At 45.1% G+C, this 19,657-nt stretch overlaps 1 protein-coding gene across 3 annotated transcripts in view; it reads right to left on the reverse strand.

The window, feature by feature from the left end:
* The window catches only part of LOC725697 (protein dead ringer), an 88,516-nt gene extending 75,206 nt beyond the window's left edge, over nt 1–13,310 (reverse strand). For 2 of the 3 annotated variants that reach the window (XM_016910786.2, XM_016910787.2), the window contains exon 1: nt 12,476–12,939. In XM_016910786.2, coding sequence (XP_016766275.1) covers nt 12,476–12,580 — 105 coding nt within the window. In that variant the 5' untranslated portion in view covers nt 12,581–12,939. Of the gene's footprint in view, nt 1–12,475 lie in introns of all 3 variants that reach the window. The other variant, XM_016910785.2, reaches the window with a different exon arrangement.
* Between the last annotated feature and the right edge of the window lie 6,347 nt (nt 13,311–19,657).

The raw sequence follows: 19,657 nt of genomic DNA on the forward strand, positions 1-19,657 counted from the left end.
CGGCGTGTAATCCCCCCGGCCAATTTACGCGCCGCGCGCCATTACCGGCCGCCTCGTTGTTTCCAAGCTCTCGATACACACAACGCGCGGATATGTATACAGCCGTAACGTTTTTCGCCGCTGCACAGCTGCATTCCATAATGCGACGTTTCGAGCGCGTAAGAAACGGTGGACGTGTCCGCTGATAATGTCGATACGGTGTATACGTGAGTGGCACGCCAATACAAAGAAGCGTCTTCCGAGTTATGTGCCCGTTATGTGCATTCTGCGGATGCCGCGTCCCCGTATTCAACGCGAGGACGTGGCCCACAGCTCCGTACGTGTGCATATATATATATGTATATATATGTATATATATATAAATGTATATATATGTATATATATATATATATATATATGTATATATATATATGCAAGTATGTGTGCACGTGTGTATCGACGGGCGAGGTACATAGGCGCATGCACGGGTCGGTCGCGGCCGGTGGAGAGGAGAGAACGAGCGAGGAGGATGGAACGACCGGTAAGTACATAGGATGAGACGTTTATATACCCCCGACGATGTCTATAACGCCTCGAGTTACGAGACGCCTTTACGAGCGAATGCAACTCGCGCCAGACGTCAAGAGGCGAACCTCCGTTTCGAAGTTTGATGGCGCGACACCGGGGCCGGAGTCGAGCGGAGCATAACCTCCGAAATATCCCCCCTCCCCTCGTTCTGGAACCGCCGCTCCGCTCTCTCTCGCTCGCTCCGCTCTCGAGCGCCCTCTTCCTCCCTCCTTCCCCGAGAGATCATCGTTCCTTCTTCGTTGGAAACGTTGGATTTTTTATCCCATCATCCCTTCTCACGTGTGTTTCGGGATCGTGGCCCGAAAACTTTCCCCGACCTAACCCCGATAATCGGCGAGGAAATCGGCGAGTTTCTAAACGATGGAATATTTATATTGGAATATCGACGTTATCTCTACACACGGGAGAGGATACAACAGGTGTGTCTTTGAGAAACCTCGCCTATATATCTCTCTCTCTATCTCTCGCTCTCTCTCTCTAGCCTATCCGTCTTCTATGCAAATGTCCAGAAACGCGTGCGAAAGAAGAACCGGTCGAGCGAAGATTGCAGCGCAATTGTTACAATGTTAAAGTTGTCACGCGGACGTTTGGTTGGTTTTTTTCTTCTTCTTCTTCTTCTTCTCCTCCTCCTCCTCCTCCTCCTCCTCCTCCTCCTCCTTCTCCCTCCTTCATCCTTTTCTCTCCTCGCCTTTTTGTCTTTTCCCCTCTTTATCTCTCTGTGCCGTGGCGCACGGGAGAATTTCCATGAGGGACGTCGCCGGTTTCCCGAGTCGTAATTCCCTCACTCCCGTGTTCGAGTAGCACCGGCCGACTCTCGGTCATTAAATTAATAATTTGTGGTCGACAACGGCATTGTGAGATCCGATGCAATCGTTATAATATGCAGGATTTTATTATCGGCCCCGATGGCGTATGCTAATTTACTGCTAATTGTATTCCGCGGGCGACAATGATGCCTCGGCTGGCAGAATGCAATCGGTGCCGCAAACGAACAAACGGCGACTACCCGTACAATAAGGCCGCGGTGTGTACCGTTCTACGATTGTTGGAATTGTTGCTCGTCCCAACGGTCGAGGCGACGACGGACGGGCGGGCGGGAGGGGGGGAAAAAAAGGAGAGAGAGAGAGAGAGAGAGGAGGGGAAAAAGAGAGAAAAAAAAAAAAAAAAAAAAAAAGGAAAGGGGAAAAAAGGAAAGAAGGAAGAAAGGAGGAGGGAAGAGGAAATGGAAAAGAAAAAGGAAAAAAGAGGAAGGAGAAAAAAAAGAAGAAGAAAAGAAAAAAAAAAAATAGTCATCTACGTGATTTTCACTGACGCGCGTGAAAAATTACCAAGTAAAATCCAGCCGTCTTATCGGCGGGGACAGCTTTCAAGGATCTTCTATAAATACGGTAGGGAATTAACGCGAAAACATTATATTTCGCTCCGTTAGATGCGTTGAAAACATTTTTTTCTCTTTTTTTTTCTTCTTCCTTTTTTCTCTTCTTTTTTCTCTTCTTTTTTCTCTCTCTCTCTCTCTCTCTCTCTCTCTCTCTCCCTCTCTCTCTCTCTCTCTCTCCTCTCCTCCGATGTTTATTCGTATGGATTCGTAGGAACAACGAATCGGAATTAAAGAAGACGAAATTAGCTTTAGAACCGTGCGATCACGTTCGAGGAAAAAAATATTTAACGAAAAGAAATTGCGTTACGCTTGTTATACGATGCAAGGGCTGCAGGCGCATAAATTGTCGGGCTATGCGAGACGATCTAAACAACACGGTAGCATTGGAATTTCATGCATTAATGGCAAGCCAAGATCTACGGGAACGGAAATTGAAAGGTTCTCTTTTCTAAAACCTCATCTCGAAACATACGGTCGGCACGTGCGGCCTTACCCTCCAATGTCCCTTTTGCTAGATACAACTCGAGCTCCAGTGATTCTCATCTTTTCCTCGGATATCTTATGTAAATACACGAACCAATTCTAATCTCTCTCTCTCTCTCTCTCTCTCTATCTCGATTACCATAGACACTACTACGTGAATCGTGTTTTCCTTTCCATATACCTACTTTCTTCTTCTCCTTCTCCTTCTTTTTTTTTTCTTTTTTCTCTTTCTTTCGTACGATTAAGATACGGTTTATCGAGGACTCGCAACAAATTTCTATCGATGACATAATGTAATTACCAGTCCAATAAAAGTATCGCGTTGGATAACGCGATAACGATAAAAAGCGAAATGACGATTCGAGGAAAAAACGACGAAATAGAAATTTTTTTTTTCTAAGAGAGGCGAATAACGAAGGGGGGGATCGTCTCAAGACCCCCCAACGAGAGGGTCTCTCTCTCTCTCGATCGATAATCCCAAAGAGATACACGAAGGCTCTCGATACACAATGACTATCGATATCGTCCTCGTCCATCTCCGGGTCCGGCATCCTCACGAGATCCTTCACGAGAAGCCACTCTCGTCCTGCGTTCGCCTTCCTGGCTCCGCCAGTTTTTAAAACATCCCTTCTTCTCCCCCAAATCCTCCACGCCTCTAACGGACTCTCCCTCGGCTAACGGACGGTTTTCTCTTAATATTTTCATATCCCATTCTCGTTCGATATTTCGTGTTTCTTTTACTTAAAAAAAAATCCCCTCTCTCCTCCTCCTCGCAACTCGTGTTTCCCTCGTGTTTTAATTGCCGGCAATCAAATCGTAAATAATATCGCGGGTTGTGCAAGAAAATTGCGCGGAATCGTAAAACTCGATCTCTTTTCCACGATCGGGGCGAAGTATCGGTCAACAAAGTGTTGAACGTCGTCGTCGTCGAGCAACGACGACGTCTCGTTGCTTGTCCTCGTTCGAGACGGAAAGAAAGAAACGGAGAGATACACTTGTACGTAATCGTCGAAGCTAGAAACGCTATCCCATTACGGAAGACATCAAAGCCAAGCGTTAGCGGCGATCGACGGATTTATTAAAACGAAAGTAGGGCGTGCATAAAAGTGCGCGAGGCGGGCGCAAGTTCGAAATGGCGGAAAATCGTGCCCGGCGATCCGCCAGGCAGCCAGTAATTTCGCGTAACACCCGATTATTACGTCTCTGCTTAGGAAAATCAATTGGGGATAATAAATATCGGGATAATAACACGGCTCTGGTCGCCCAGATATCTGCACGCGGTTGCGCATGGACAATTATTGCAAAAGTTATCCGACAATTATCCGAGATGCGCGATATTATTTGAACGTTTGAAAAATCTGTAACCTTTTGGATAAATTTTTTCGAATGTAATAAAGAAGAAATAAGAATTTCTTGAGCAATCTTGAGGAATCGAAAGCTCGAAAGAACAGAAAGCTCGGGTGTTGTTGCGAAAGAAATGGCAAGCATTTTATGGATCTACCTGTTAAGTCGTGGGTAATGAAAATGTGACGGGAGAGGGGGGGGAAAAAAAAAAGGAAGAAGAAGAAAAAAAAGAGAAAAGAAAAGAAAACGCCAGCAGCCAGGAGCGTCCTTGCCAAAGTTATAAAGTCATCAGTCTGACCTGGCCGGCGACAGATAGACTTTCTACGAAATTATTTCTATTGTTTGAACAGGGCGGGGAAGAAAAGGAAGCAACCCTGGAATACGCGACGACTCTTGCCTCGCCGATGGTTTCGAAGAAAACCGATCGTCCAAGATAATGTTAAAAGCTATTTTTCTTAGGCCCTTAATCCTTCCTTCGTGGAATATTCCACGAACCTTGAAACGGCGCGACTCGTCCGGCGCTTGCGATAATCGCGCGACCAACCAAATTTAATGGAAAAGAAATCGGCCGGCAGAAATTTTTTACCGTTTCCGTTTCTCTTCCTCCTCCTTCTTTTTTTCTTAATCAGAGACAATCTCGATGCCGGAAAGCTTCGAAAGAAGACTCTTACAATGCAACACAATGTATGCTCGCTGAGAGCTTACCGTTAGTAAAATTATTTCGCCATTTCCCAACCAACGAGGCGATCGACCTCGATCAAAAACGGTACGCGAGCCGGAGGAGGAAACAATCGGGTTCTCGAGCACAGAGATATTTAGGTTAGGAACGGATTCCTGATCGCGGAGCATCGAGGTGGCCGGCCGGGACCATTAATAGTCCACGGAATAGAAGCCTTGGCTAGGATCGTAAAAATATAATTGCACCGATTGCAACAATCCAGGCACCGGTGCGGATAATGATACGTGAATGGGCGAGTTACGGCACACTACGCTCGGCCGGGCATCACTTTCGTGGCAACGTATATATATATATATATATGTATGTATGATATATGTATGTATGTATGTATACGTGCACACTCTCGTGTGCGTGCATTAAGGCACAAAGTGCACTCGTTGCGCAAACCACCATTACGATGCATACACGTACGGTTGCACACTGTGAAGCCTGCTGCCAAACCGCTTCCAACCGGCGTTCAACCTCCGTGGAACCGATTATTCCAGACTATTAAATATATTAACTAAAACTTACTCCCCGATAAATCATTACATTCCAACGGATTTCTACGGATATCGAAATCGAGATCTCTCTCTCTCTCTCTGTCTCTCGTGAAATCGTTTTAACATGCAAGCACGCCGATTCCTCGCACGCGAGTCGCGAGAGCGCACGATAATTTAATTCGTTGGAGGGAACGGCGAATTAAGAGAACGAATACGTTTTGAAATGAGAGAAAAAGAGAGAGAGAGGTTTCTCGAGATTTCTCCGGCATCCAAAGTCAACGGACTTTCGGCCCGATCGAAACGCGATCCATCGAGTTGGAACGGCATGAAATCGTCTCCCGACATTGGCTTCATCAAACACGCGTACAAAATTAAATTAAACTCGTCTCTCTTTCCGTTTCTTTCGCGTGGTTCCACGAACAGGCAGGTAGAGAAGTCGACGACCCGACCGACCTGGAGGAGGCCGGTGTACCGAGGATCTCGGACCACGGGGAACGAGGGAAGAGGCGTCAGCGGCATCGGAGGGAGAGAGAGCAAAAGGCGCGAGTAAAGTTGAAGAGTCAACAAGAGGGTTCGTGGTCGGTCGTGGCACGTCTCCGGCTCTCGATGTTTGCACGAGTTCGACGGAGAGAAACCCGTTTCGCCTTTTTCCTCCGCGCCTTCTTCGTCGTCGAGCATGCACGAGCAATCCACGAGAGTCCATCGAGTTGCCGTTTACTTAGGATCCCGCGCGATACACAAGGTGGCTCAAATTAAATATCCCAACCCAGAGTTTTATATATATACATACATACATACGTATATGCCCGAAAATACCGGACCATCTCCCTTTTCTTCAACTTCAACGCCGGCGCGATCTTTAAAAAACTGACCTCTAGAAACCCGATCGATATTTCATTCCTCCCGTTTCAACCTGAACGGAAGGAAGGGAGGGAGAAATGGAAATTGCCCGAGTTAACGAATTATCGATTAAACATCGAACAAACCTTTCTTCAACCCTTGATCGTCTCCTTCGAAATAAATAAATTCCACGAAAGGAAAGGAGAGAAAAAGAGAAAAGTGTATATATATATATATATAGAGGAGAGGAGGAAGGCGGGGAGCGCAAGGAAGTTTTTGCGAAAACTTATCCGCGTGAAATCGGCTTAACCTTAGAGACGGTGCGCGTTTATATAGAGGCGGTACATACGGGTGTCCGGACGGACAGGGGAATCGGTAGGCTCGTGCCAGGCCCATTACCTGCATGGGGTCTTTTCCAGCTAAGAGGATCCTACGACCACCTTGGTGGCAGTAGCCACCTTATAAGTCTTGCCTAATGGTCGCCTCGTATACCTTTCCCTCCGGGGCGGGGTGTGGTGGGGTGTAGATAGCCAATTGGGCGCTAACCTTAAGAAAGAGTCCCACTTGACTCGCCCGAGACAACAAACAAACCCGGTTCCCTCCACCCCCCAAGCCACCCCAAAATCTGATCCGATCGTCCCCACCTATTTTTCCTTTCCTTTTTTCCTTCGTACACCGTTTCATTTCCGCTTTCCCTCGCGCTTTCTTCTCCTGTACCTGTTAAAATACGCACCTTGGTAGAACGAAGAATCGCAACAGGATATATTTTGGAGCAATTTCAATGGAAGAGAATAATCGATATTCCATCCGCGTCTCGTAAACGGATGTTAATTCGAAGGGACGGGACAACGGGACAAACGGTTGGGTGACGAAAAAGTTAATGGAATATTCAATATCCGCAGGCGGTTACGCGACCATCGCGGTTGGGATCATAAAGAGTGGGATAATTTATGAAGCGCAGTTCATCGACCAAGAAACGAAGGAGAGGCAATGTCGGGAATTTTATTCGTTTGCTCGTAATTTGTGGCAAAGAAGAAGAAGAAGAAGAAGAAAAAAAAAAGAAGGAGGGGAAGGAGAAGAAAAGAAAGGAAGAGAGAGAGAGAGAGAGAGAGAGAGGAAGAAAAAAGATTGCACTGTTAAGGATACGTGGAGTCCGCACGAGTCCGGATAGGGAAGGCATGCAGTTAAAGAACTCGTCAAGACGTCGGATAATTGATAGTTTCGTATCCGCGGAACAAGAGGATATTATATCTGTGCTGTTGCTTGCTAATTCCAGTTCCAATCAACCGATCCCCCTCCCCCCTCCTCCCCCCCAGGATTACGATTTACGTGTTATGTGTAACACGTCCTCCGATCGGGAATTCAACAATTACAATCGACACGTAAGATAATTCGAGTTGCATTAAGTGACATTATCTTTGGCGGAATTGCCAATTGCGAGATTACTCGTAAATTCTTTTTTTTTTTTTTTTTTTTTTTTTTTAGTCATAGATATTCGAACGAGCGAGAGGAAAAAAAAAAGAAGAAGGGGGGAGGGGAGGAAGGAAAAAAGAAAAAAGCTGCAATTATTCATCGATTATTCCTTCAATAATAAGTTGGGTAATTATCACTTTAATAGATGTTGATAAAATTGACCTGAAAAATTATATGTAATTTCGTCATGGTCAATGCGAAATATTACGGACAAATATAATCATCATTTACGGGACAATATATTATACACATTTTACATACATTTTACGGAACAATGCGAAAGAGCCGTCGGAATTATATTCACATTTCGATATTCCTTGTCGCGGCCAACAAATATCTTCAAATAGCGCAATTACATAAATACCAGTTATTATTAATATAAATTCGAAATATAATATTCCATGACGGTTCGTAAGATTTAGTATTTTTGATTTCGAGGAAAAAGAAAAAGAAAAGAAAAAAGAAGAAGAAGAAGGAAAAAAAAAAAAAAGAAAAAAAAAGAAAAGAAATCCGAACACCGAAAATACAAACACGCACGACGAGGCGAGCGCGTACGTGATAAAACCGGTAGCGGTCGTCACGGCGTATTGCGGCCTGCTATTAAAACGGTGCACACGCGAGGCTAGGGAATCGAAATCGAAAACAGGAGATATCGAGGCATCGGCTATGCATCGAAAACGGGGCTCGAGAACGGGGAGAAAGAACGCGCGGCGCGGCGCGCATACATAAAGGCAGGCGTGACCGAGGCACGGGCTTGGACCAATCGCGAGTCAGTCTGGTCCTCCGCTTTTTTTTTTTTTTCTTTATTTCATTCACTCTTTCCCCCCTCCCCCTCCCTCCTCCCTCCCCCTCCCTCCACGCGCCTCCACTGATTCCCCACTATCGGGACGTACACACTCTGTGCTCGCACGGGCTCGCACGGCCCGTTGGATCGCGATCACGCGCATTGCGGCTGCAACGAGGAATGCATGCGCGAATCGCGTCTTCGAACGATGCGCCCCGATCAACGCTTTGAGGAACAACGGTTTGACGCCATCGCGATATATAAAATTTGCCACCGGATCGAACGATATCGATCTCTCGAGAGACGTCGCGTGGAATTATCATTTTATCGACGCCGCTCGAGTTATATATTCGTTTCGATTTATATTTCGTTTCGTTTGTAGTACAGAAAAAAAGAAAGAAAGAAAGAAAAAAAAGAAAAAAGAACGGGGAATGTTGGTTTGATCGCGGATGTTCTCGAGTATCGAGTATTTATTTATGAGAGAAAGTTCGATCGCAGGAGGCACGTGACGACGTGGTGGAAGAATGCGAAACAGGAGTATGCGTAAAATGCGCGCGAAATTCGATCTTGGTGTTAACCGTCCTTCGGTTTCAAGTGTTAACTTATCAGTTAACCAGCGGTAACGAGTTTTCGAATATCTTTTCAACATGTACGCGTATAAATGTGCTAGTAGGATATTATGAGTCACTTAAATCGATAAAACGTTTTTCCTATTTCAACATGCGTCGCAATTACATTATCGAAGCATAGCTACACATTAACGAGCAAAAAGAGCCGAGGAATCCTTTTGTCTTTCTTCTCTCCTCGGTCTGACATACTTCAGATACGTTTACGAGATAAAAAAAAAAAAGGAAAGAAATAAAGAAATAAAGAGAGAGAAAGAGAGAGAGAGAAAAAAAAGGAAGTGGCAAAGAAGAGATTGGTATTTGCAATTTTGGGCCCGGCCTTCCCGGGGACCGAGGGCCGTCTTCCGTCTCTCTCCCTCCACCAGGATGTTACCTTCAAAATCTAATTATGAGATTTTTATAGGGCTATCGTAAAACGGCCGAATAATAGTTGGCAATTCCTCGACGGAGAATGCTAAGGCCGTGCTCGGTCGCAATCTTCCGACAAGATAATAAAGAGCAACACAAGCAACTTCTCTAAAAAAAGAAACGCTAGAAGAAGACGTTTCTCAAACTAATGTCGGTTCATAATCAAATCCTCTCTCTGTCCAATCGTAATCAAACGTCTTTTCCTTTATCGAAAATCAACGATCACGAAACCATTCATCCATCCAGTGAAAATCGTAATACAAAAGTTTGCTTGAAAAAAAAGTATTCGCAAAATTGTGCATATTCAAAAATTAAAATCCGTTCAAATATTCTAGAATTCCTGCCTACAACGCGCGTTGTTTCCGAGGAGAAACACGATCGTTTCGACGAGCATTGCGAAGGAAATCTGTTGGAAAGGGGCGATTAAATCGATAGAACCTTGGAACCGGTACCCTTGTCCCGGGGTGGTACCCGGGACGACACTGCGACGACAATGGTACCGGCACATGTCTTACCTGGTCCCGTCGTAACGAGACATGACGTCACGACATGGCGTCTGCAGGTGAAACAGTGAGGTTAGCCGTGTAAGTGAGCGCATTCGCTAGTCGATCCGATTGGCCGAAAGGGGAATCCCCGCCCTTGTGCCGCGCTCTGCACACCGTTTACCTGACGACGGGCATCCACCTAACCTAACTCCCCTTCGACACACGCGCGCACACCCCTCCCCTTCCCTCTGGATTTCTATCTTCACCCGATTACCCTAGCCCTTTCCCCTTCTCTCCTCGCGATTTGCATCGTCGCATCTCCTCTTCCACTACGCGTTTCACGGGAACGCATCCCTTATAACGTACGTGTATATACACACACATATATATATATATACGTACGTACTTTTATACGTACGTACGTACGTACGTGCAAATACTCGACGTATAAAGTGGCGATGCGACACGAGCTGACGCGCGCGCGCGCGCACGCACGCACGCACGCACGCACGCACAGTTAAGAGAGTTAAGACCGGATCAACTTGGGCCCCGCTTGTGTTTACATCTCTCTCGTGGCGCAACGACAACGCGAACGCGTCATTTGCGCCGCATCCAACGCGAACTCCGCGCTGGTGCAAGAGGATTACGGATTCCTTTTTTTTTTTTCTTCTCCTCGTCCTATCCTCTCCGTTAACCCACCCTGCCGTTCCTATTTCCCATTGTTTACCGTGCTATTATCGTTGACCAGCGACGAGCGACTTTCCCCCCTCCCCGCCCCGTCCCTGCCCCGTCCCGCCCAGCATCGAGAGAGACGCGATCGACACGCTGCGAACCACGAACGTTACGTAAAATTCGTTAAATTTAATGCGCGGCTTGGGTTCTTTCGGGGCGGGGGGGGTAGGTAGGGAGAGGTAGCTTGCGTATCGATGGATGGATATTTTTAGAATCGGATTTTATCTAGGCAAAGATCCGTGAAACCGATGCTTCCTCGATCTGTGTGGATCGATCCAGTGATTGGGAGAGGGGAGGAGGAGGAAGAGTAGGAGGAGAGACGATACTTTGGATACTTGGCTACGGGTTATTATTATTCCGTGGCATTGTAACGTATATACGGCCGACATTGGGCGAAAGACATTGTGGGGAAGAGTGAACGATATAAATTTGGCATAGGCCGATGAAATTTCTTTATTGCGGGAGGAAAGATCGAAGAACTGATATTATTTGTTGAGATTCGACAGGCGATAATGTGTGAGTAATGTTTCTATGCATAATTTATCGGACAATTTATCGGTATTGTTCATTCCGATTGAAAGATCGAGCGCGAAAAAAAGAACTAATCCCATCGAAAATAGAAAATTTTCACAAAGGCAAATTCAATGGTGTGTTTGTATATCGGTGAAAATTTTTACTTAAAGGATATTTGAAATACTTCATGGATGACATCATTGAACGGTTCAGTGTATAAGAACATGGTCATTAAAAATTAGTTTCTGTTTACTGTGCAACCATGACGTCACGATGTCTTACGAATTTTAATAACGTCATTAAGTAATATTAATCAGACGTAAAACTTTTTTCCGTTGCAAATACATGCATCTACAGGCGTGATAAAGTGTTGACTCTAAGCTTAGCAATATTTTAAAATGGCGACGAGACAAATATCTGTATCGTGTGAAAGTAATAATTAATAATCTCGATCCTTAAATTTCGAAGATATCTTTTTCGAAATGCTATTATTATTCGAACGATAATCTAAAAAGATATATATCCATAAAAAAAAATGTATACGTATCGATGATTTGTATAATAAACATCCATGAAATCCATTGTACGAATAAAATGAAAAGTACGCGTTCTGAGAATTAACGTCAACGGTAGGGAAAGAAAAAGAAAAGATCGAAACTAAAGGGTTGTCGTTGAAGATTAAGACGACTATGGATAAACGTGCCAACAATAACAGTGCTAATTCCGGTGAGAAAATGACTAATGTATCTTTTTATTCGGCATAACTTTATCTCGAGACATAGGTCTACCAAAGATATTATTATTATTATTATTATTATTATTATTATTATTTCTTAAGATATTCTCGTATACAGTTGCATAAAAATCTTCGTATCGTATCGTAATATCGATAATTTATTACAAAGTTCATATTACGTATGTGATACGTTACAATTATTTAAAAAGATTTTAAAATATTAGGATTTACAGCGCATTAAATTTATCAAGGTTTCGGGAACGATCATGATATAAATAAGTCGAATGTGACTTTTATAACAAGAACGATAGACACATGTATAAAACTCGTAGCTAAGATACATAAAAAACGCGTTCCAAGCGGCAAAGGCAACCAATTCGGCATTGTTTGTAAACCATGCCGCCCTTCTGGCACGTTGTAGCATTTCGGTGTATTTCTAGTGATGTATGCCGTAAATACATAAATACACGGTCGTTCTCTATTGTCAGCCAATTTTATCGATCGACCAACGACTGATCAAAAACATGTGTAAACACGATACGACGCAATTTTATCCGTCTCAAGTTACATCCTTACGTTACGAAAATTCGCCAATTCTTCGCTCTATTTCAATCAATGTTGCCTTTTCGTCTCGTACGCTTACACGTTGTTGCACATCGTGTAATAAATATCGAGATACGAGTCCGAAATGCAAATATCGAAACACGAATGTCCGAATTGGTCAAATATCGAGATGTTTCATCGAGAAAATGGTCACGTGATCATCATCTCGCGTTATCGTCGATAATCGAAACGTCGAGTCTTTTTGTAAGAACGAGGAGAATGTTGATCGTAAATGAAAGAAAAAAGAAAAAAAAGAAGAAGAAGAAGGATTAAAACACTCACCAGCGGACTATCGGGCGAATGCTGATGATGGGCCATCGGTATATTGACCACCGCGACCCCTCCTCCAGGGTTTCCCATGTCCTGATATTCGTCGCTCATTTCCATCGCGTAGGATGGTAACGGTTCTCTGTTCTTCACCCGAATTTTGATTGTTTTACCGCAAAGCGGTTGCCCACGACACAAGAGACACCCCCGCAGGGAAAAACCACACGCTGCCAAAATACAATTAGGAAAGAGGAAAGGACGGTTCGCTCTCGACGTTTATCACCGTCCAATATCCCACGCTAGGCTTTGCCCGCGTTCAGAGAAAAAATTCACACCGTGAAAACGTAGCCGAACGAACGAACGCACGCGCACGACCGTACGCTTTTTTACTCTCGGTATACACCAGCCTATTGTCGCACCCGCGTGAATCGCACGTGACGTGAAACAAACGAATTAATATCTACTCCGTCGGTAAGTGTCACGTTACCGGTGAGAAGTTGCAGAATTCCAAGTACGAATCATCGACGCCACGAATAAACACTGTTACCGCAATAACGCAAATACGTCCATTTCTCTGGTTAATCCTTCTGAATAAAAGACGGTTGATCTTCCTACTATGACGGCCGTCGAACTGCACTCCTCCCGGAACGTGACAAAACTGGTGACAGCAGTGGAATATCGCCGGGGGGACGTCCTGAGATGTAGGATCGCGGGAGGGGAGGTGTGACGACCGTCAGACTCCGCCCCAACGCCGATTGCTCCTTCGACCACTTGCTCCTTCTCCCAAATCCCCTTCTCTAGTTCTCTTCTAATTCCATACATCAGAGTGGTTTACAGGACGGCCACCAGATGTCTCGAACGATGTTTCTCTCGCAAGTGCTCGAAGGGGCGATCGTTTCTTCATATTCGAGTTACATCAATTATCTATGTCAGAGGCTATCGATGGAAAGGTAACACATTACACAAAACAACTTTTATAAAATCTACGTTCGTTATCATATATATACATATATATCTATATATTATATATACATATATATATACATGATATACATATATAGTATATACGCACACACATATATTATATATATATATATATATATATATATATTCACGAACAGGTAGGTATAGAAAGAAGGGGGTGTTTTATTGTCGTTAATTGTCACTAGGCTTTTTCTCCTCGTGATTTCCACGGATCGCAAAGTTTTTAAAACGAGCGTTTTTAACAAAAAGATACACGTGGCACGTTGGTGATTGACATGCATGCAGCGATTTTTTTTTTCTTTATCGTAAAAATTTACATACGAAGAGTGCGTCCGCGTCGTGTCCAATGCTGTATACGAGAAATAATGCGCACACACCGCGATGCCGAAAGAGACTGGCACTCCACGGAGGAAGGAAGGAAGAAAGGACGGGGATGGGAGAGGGGAAAGAGAGGAAAAGAGGGGAGGAGACTTGCAGTCTGAAAGGAGGGGAGTGTGAAGTCAGGGTAAAGAAACAGGAACACAAGGTAAGCAATGGAGGGGAGTATTCGCGGGAATGCAAACGAACGAAGCAAGGGCAACTTTTCTACCCATTTCATGACGTTACACGTGTAATATCTCGATACATAAATGTATTTATGTATTTATTATCAGAATATCACTCGAGGGGCGTACAATCAGAAGAGAGAGAGAGGAAAAAAAACATCGATCAAAATTGAAAGAAATACAATAATAGAACAATACAATTTATTTTTTTTCATCTAATTTTCATTCGCAAATTCGTATTTCTATTTAATACCTTCCTACTTTTTTTCTATTTTAATATAATTTTAACCAAGTGAAAAATATCGTCGATTACATCTATTAAACAACTTATTACACCTCGTTGAATGTGTAACAAAATACGCTCGCACTTCACTCGACCAATTTTCTTTTCTTTCTTTCTTTTTTTTTCCCCCCCAGCACGAAGAAATAAAAATCGCAACGGAAGAATTAATAATCTTTACTTCGAAATCGAATTTACGATATTATATCGATACATATTCATCCATAACGATGAGACTGACATGTTCGCACTCGCGTCCCCTTGCGATCTGACACTTGGGTATTCGGTCGGGTATTTCGCGATCCCCTCTACCTTTCCCGCGCTTTAGGTAGAAGGTTTAAACGTTCGCTGGCGGATGGAACGAACAGGCAGGGACGAAATAGCATCCAGTGGGCGGAGGCCTAGGACGCCAACGCCGTCGCCTGGCAGCGCATACCGAGTTGCGGTAGGCGGTAGACCGATGGTAACGCCCGGCATCGACACCTCCCTCTTTTCCTCCGCTCTTCTTTCCATCTCCGTGTCTCTTTCCTTCTCTCTTGTCCTCCCCGTTTCCTTTTCATCTCTCGATACTCTCGTTCCTGCCGGATAACGACCCCTAACGTTGCAAACTCGAGCGCGGACGCCGGAAATTTTCGGATACGGCGGGAACTCGAACTCCTCGAACTTCCGTCTCATCCCGGCAATCATCTTCGAGGCGGGGTCTGCGTCGTGTCACGTGCACGGAAAAAAATTTCTTCCACGATCGTTTCCTCGTATATAATTGTAACAATCCGAATTGTTTCGCTAAAAGAAAATTATTCTCGAATACGATCGTTCACGGATTAATAATTCGGTTAGTATTCGTAATATTTATTATCCTCTATTTTCTGCACGCTCGGAGAATCCGTCCGTTCGCGATTATTTTCACATTTTGTATCACGTTCCATCGAAAAATATGCACAGACGCGGTAAGTCTGCCGTAATTGGCCATGATTGCAACGATCATATTCGTGATACCGCGGCTACGAAAAATACCCGGTCACGACAACCCCCTTTATTAGACGCTAGATCACTTTTTCGCGATAAGAAACGCGTTTCCAGGAAACAGATTGAATCGTTATCTAGCTATGACTCGGTTTAAATTTTCGTCAAGAAGAGAGGAGCGAAATGTAATGATAATTCTCGTGAAGAAACTCGTGATCGCTGAACCGTACACCTACCGTATTTTGTCCACGAAATCGGCCGTAAAAATGGTAACATCGCATACGGATCTGGTTATTCGCTCGTGAACAATCCGCTTGTGTTTGCTCACGCGCGGGCTGCTCGTTTAACACTCGAAAACTTAAATGAAAATATACGAACGAGTACGCAGATTAACTTGTTTCACTCTTCGAATTATAAATGTTATTACGAAATGAAACATTCAATTTACGTCCAATTAATGTCGGCCAATGTCGGTAAAGTAAGATTGGAAAACTTGGGATGAAACTCGGCCGTTTCTATGTCGAGAGAAAAAGGTTCCCACGAGGGATAAACGGGCTTCGATGTCGCTTGATTGCCGGACAACGTTGTTCACCGGACGAAAGGAATCGCGTCTTCCTTTACGCTACACGACGCGTCACTGTGAAACACGATGATCTCATTTATCGTCTTTCGTTAGCTATTCCTCCTTTCTCCCTCCTTTTAAATAATATTTCGAATTCATTCGCTTAGCTTTACGCTGTGAAGAAAAAAAGCAAGAGAGGAGATGGAAGAATCGTGCAAAAACGTTGCACGAGGAGTAAGAATATCGAGTGGCGGAGCGATATGTGGCGGGCAGGATATCCACCCTCTTTAACCCTTCCCATTCGCTCTCGTTTCCTCTCCCTTCCTCCACGCTCGTCCTCCTTTTCTCTTTTCCCTCTTCTCTCGCTCTCTTCGCGTCCTCTCCTCTCCTCTCCTCTCCACCCCTCGTTCGGCCTGTTCTCCCGCGCGCATCTGCATGCACCGCGCGTCACATACACACAGACAAGATGGCGTACACTGTGCCCGTGGTACAAATTGCAGGTAATTGCAGCCCGCGGAGAGGGCTCTCTCCTCCTCCTCCTCCTCCGCGTTCGTCGAAAGGGGGGAAGGGCCGGGCCGAAGTCTCGAGAGCGTGTGAAACTGCGAATTTTATGATTTACAAACGTGATCCTTTATAAGGGTATATGGATCTGGACGGGCAGGGAACGAGTTAAGAACCGCCCCTGTGACCTCCGCGGACCAACCGCGAGATAATTGCACGCCACGGACGCACGATTTACTCCCGCGATTTACGATTTCGTCCGGTTTCGACGGGGAGGGAAGTCGAGGGAAAAATTCGCCACGCTTTCGATCGAATCGAAATCTAAACAAAGCAATCTAACAATCTAATGAGTGGACTCTATGGATATATTCGTCACCGGAATAGAAGAGAGAGAGAATAGAAAGATTGTAATTTCAAGAAAGGATTCCTTTCATAATGGTCGAAAATATTTTTAACCGTTTCAATTTTCAATGAGGGATTATACCTAACGGTTCGAAATGCTCGTTTTTAATTAAGGAATTTCAATTTCCAGGGAAGGATTTTTGCCCCCCCAACGGGTCGAGAAATATTCCTTCCTTAATTCTTGGGAATTTTGAAACGCCGGGGGGAAAATGGTCCGAGTGGTGAAAAGCGTTTGGCCGATTCGTTCTGCGCCGCAAGTGGAAACCGATCGGCCGTCGTATTTCCGAGTCGGTAAGTAGTCATTGTTCGTCACGGTCTTTCTCGGAAGGTCATCAGGCCTGCCCTGCCCCAAGGACGCAGTTTCGTCGCAGCTCGACCTCGTCGCTCACTTTTAATTCGAGACGGCTCGAAAGAAGTTGGACGAAAATTTTATATATAATATCGAAGAGGGAAAGCCATCTTTCTCCAACTTGATCGACGCGTAAAAAAAAAAAACTTCCTCCCAATTAATTCTAATTACCTTAACGTATTAACCCTCGCACCGGAACCGTGTTATCAATTTCGCGGAAGTTGAGCGTAATTTATTCGTGGCGCGTACACGTTATAAGCGCACGTGTTTCCACCACGTCCGCCCGTATATACGTGTAATCGAGAAAGAAAGAAAAATTATGGCAGGGAAACGGTCGTCGTCGTGAGGGTAACGACTTCCACCGTATTAAGAAGAATCCCCCGAGCTGGTAACCGGGCAAATAAGTAAGTAAAGTAAGCATATTAGCCGAAGAGAGTTCACAGATTAGGAATTAAATCCTCAAGGTTGGCCCTCGTTTATCCTTGGCCAAATACAATTCCGTCTCGAGATAACGTTATCTCGATCTTAAGAATTTCCTTTTCTCTCAGGAGAATTAATTGGCGGGATTAAAGGGGACAGGATTATCCCCTCCTCGTACTTTTCACAAATGGAAAAAAAAGGATCGTGAATGGAGCGTGAGTTTATACATCTCGCTGTAATTAACTGGGGAATATATATTCGCGGACAGGAAGGATGTTTGAGAAAGCCGCGCCTCGGCGACGATTCTCTCGCCACCTTCGATTGACAATTCTCAGGCCTGCTACGAGGTTCCAACTATTTGCTCTCTCTTCCTCTCCTTTTCCTTTAAAATCGTCTCCTTTTTCGGTTCTCTCTCTCTCTCTATCCCCTCCTCTCTCGCGTTTCATCGACTCTCCTTCTCTCTCTCCTTCCTTCCACCTCTCTTCCCGCATACACACGCGCGCGGGCAACAAGGATGTACCGAGAACGCGAGTTAACTATTACGGGGCCTCCTCGCGGTTTTATAGCCCATCTGGGTGGCGTGCATACCACCGCCATCTTGTTAGCCACGATTAAATATTGATGCAAGAACGAGATATATATCCAGAGTGAGAACGCGTTCGAGGAATCGGATCGCGGGAATCTGGGACGGCTGTTCAATCGCGCAAAAAGTCTCGCCGATTTTTCCAATCACAGCATTGGTAGATTGCCACTTCTTTTCATAATGATATTTCTATCATTTATTGAGTACGAATAAAAAAGGAAAGAGAGAGAAAATGGCAGAGAACGCAACCGGCCATTAAAAAGTAATGCAAATTATCCGACTCCATATTACACCCTTTCTCCCGATTTCGTTCCTTCTAGGAACTTGGATCGATTTCCGTGCGCCTCACGCTCCTTTTGTCCCGAGATTCGTTCCTCAAATATCCGAAATGCGTGGATGGATCGCGGAGAAACGAGGATCTCGTCTAGCGGACGAAGGAAGGATGGAAGGAAGGAAGGAAGGAAGGGATGGGTTGGAGCGTGGCGACGCGAGAACGCAATTCGAACGGCTTCTCCCCGCTAATTTGCTGTTCGCCGGTGCGTGTCCATTATTGTGCAAATCGGCGAGCAGATTGCGGCAAACGGTTGACAATGGGGGGATCGTGGTGCAAGTCGGCGAGCCCCACGGGGTGGCGAGCCACCCCATCGTTAGCGTGCCGAATCAACCGGAAATTCCAGCTTTCGTCGCTTCCGTATTCACTAGCCGGGAAGAAAGGACAAGACAACGCGCGTGCGGCGGGGAAAGGGAGGAGGAGGAAGGAGAGGAATTAGCTCCTAGAGGTGAGATAATGCTCGCCCTCCTTCTCCTTCTCATCCGATTCTCATGAAGATATTCGTTTATTATCGAAGGGAGTGAGAGAAGAAAGAAAGGGAGAAGGACTTCTCTCCCTGTTTCCGGATAATTAGAGATCGACGGCTGGCCGAAGACGCCACCTGGTCCTTTCCATGCTAATTCCTTCCCCTTTCCATTTTTAACCGAACTCCTTCATGGTTACGCTAATCCTTGAACGAGATTCGTTTCAAGGGAAACTGGAACGACGAGTTTGAGAAAAAAATTGGAGAGAAACGTAGGTGATGATAAGAAATTTTGCAACAGATGAATGTTATTGATACAATAACATCGTATAATGAATTGAACGGGTGAAAGGAGGCCTCCTCCCGAGAAAAACATCGAACGCCATTGTAATCGGTTGCATTTGTAGCGAACCGCGACACGAACCGCTTAATACCGTTAAACCGTACTTTTACGAGGCGTGCGCGATTATAGAAAGGCAAATATTAATCCGGGCGTGTAACGTTGTATGGGAGAAGAGGGCCGGGCAAAGAAGAGGGGGGGCGGTTGCTCGGAGGACGGAGAAAGATTACCCCAAAACGAGACAACCGTGAGTAGATCGCTTTTAGGATCATTAATTATCCTAGGAAGCGCGAGAACGAACGGGCAGGATACCCGTGCACCGCGACCGGGAGGAAGCGGGGAATAGGGACGAAAGGGACGGCGAGGATGAGGGGGAGGGGACGGAGGGGAGAGAGAGAGCGGGAAGAAGGAGACGGCGAATGTCGCCACTGCAAACCGAAATTACCGTCAAAGATTAATGATCGCGGGCTTTAT

This window comes from Apis mellifera, linkage group LG2 (genome assembly GCF_003254395.2).
Source record: "Apis mellifera strain DH4 linkage group LG2, Amel_HAv3.1, whole genome shotgun sequence".
Lineage (NCBI taxonomy): Eukaryota > Metazoa > Arthropoda > Insecta > Hymenoptera > Apidae > Apis > Apis mellifera.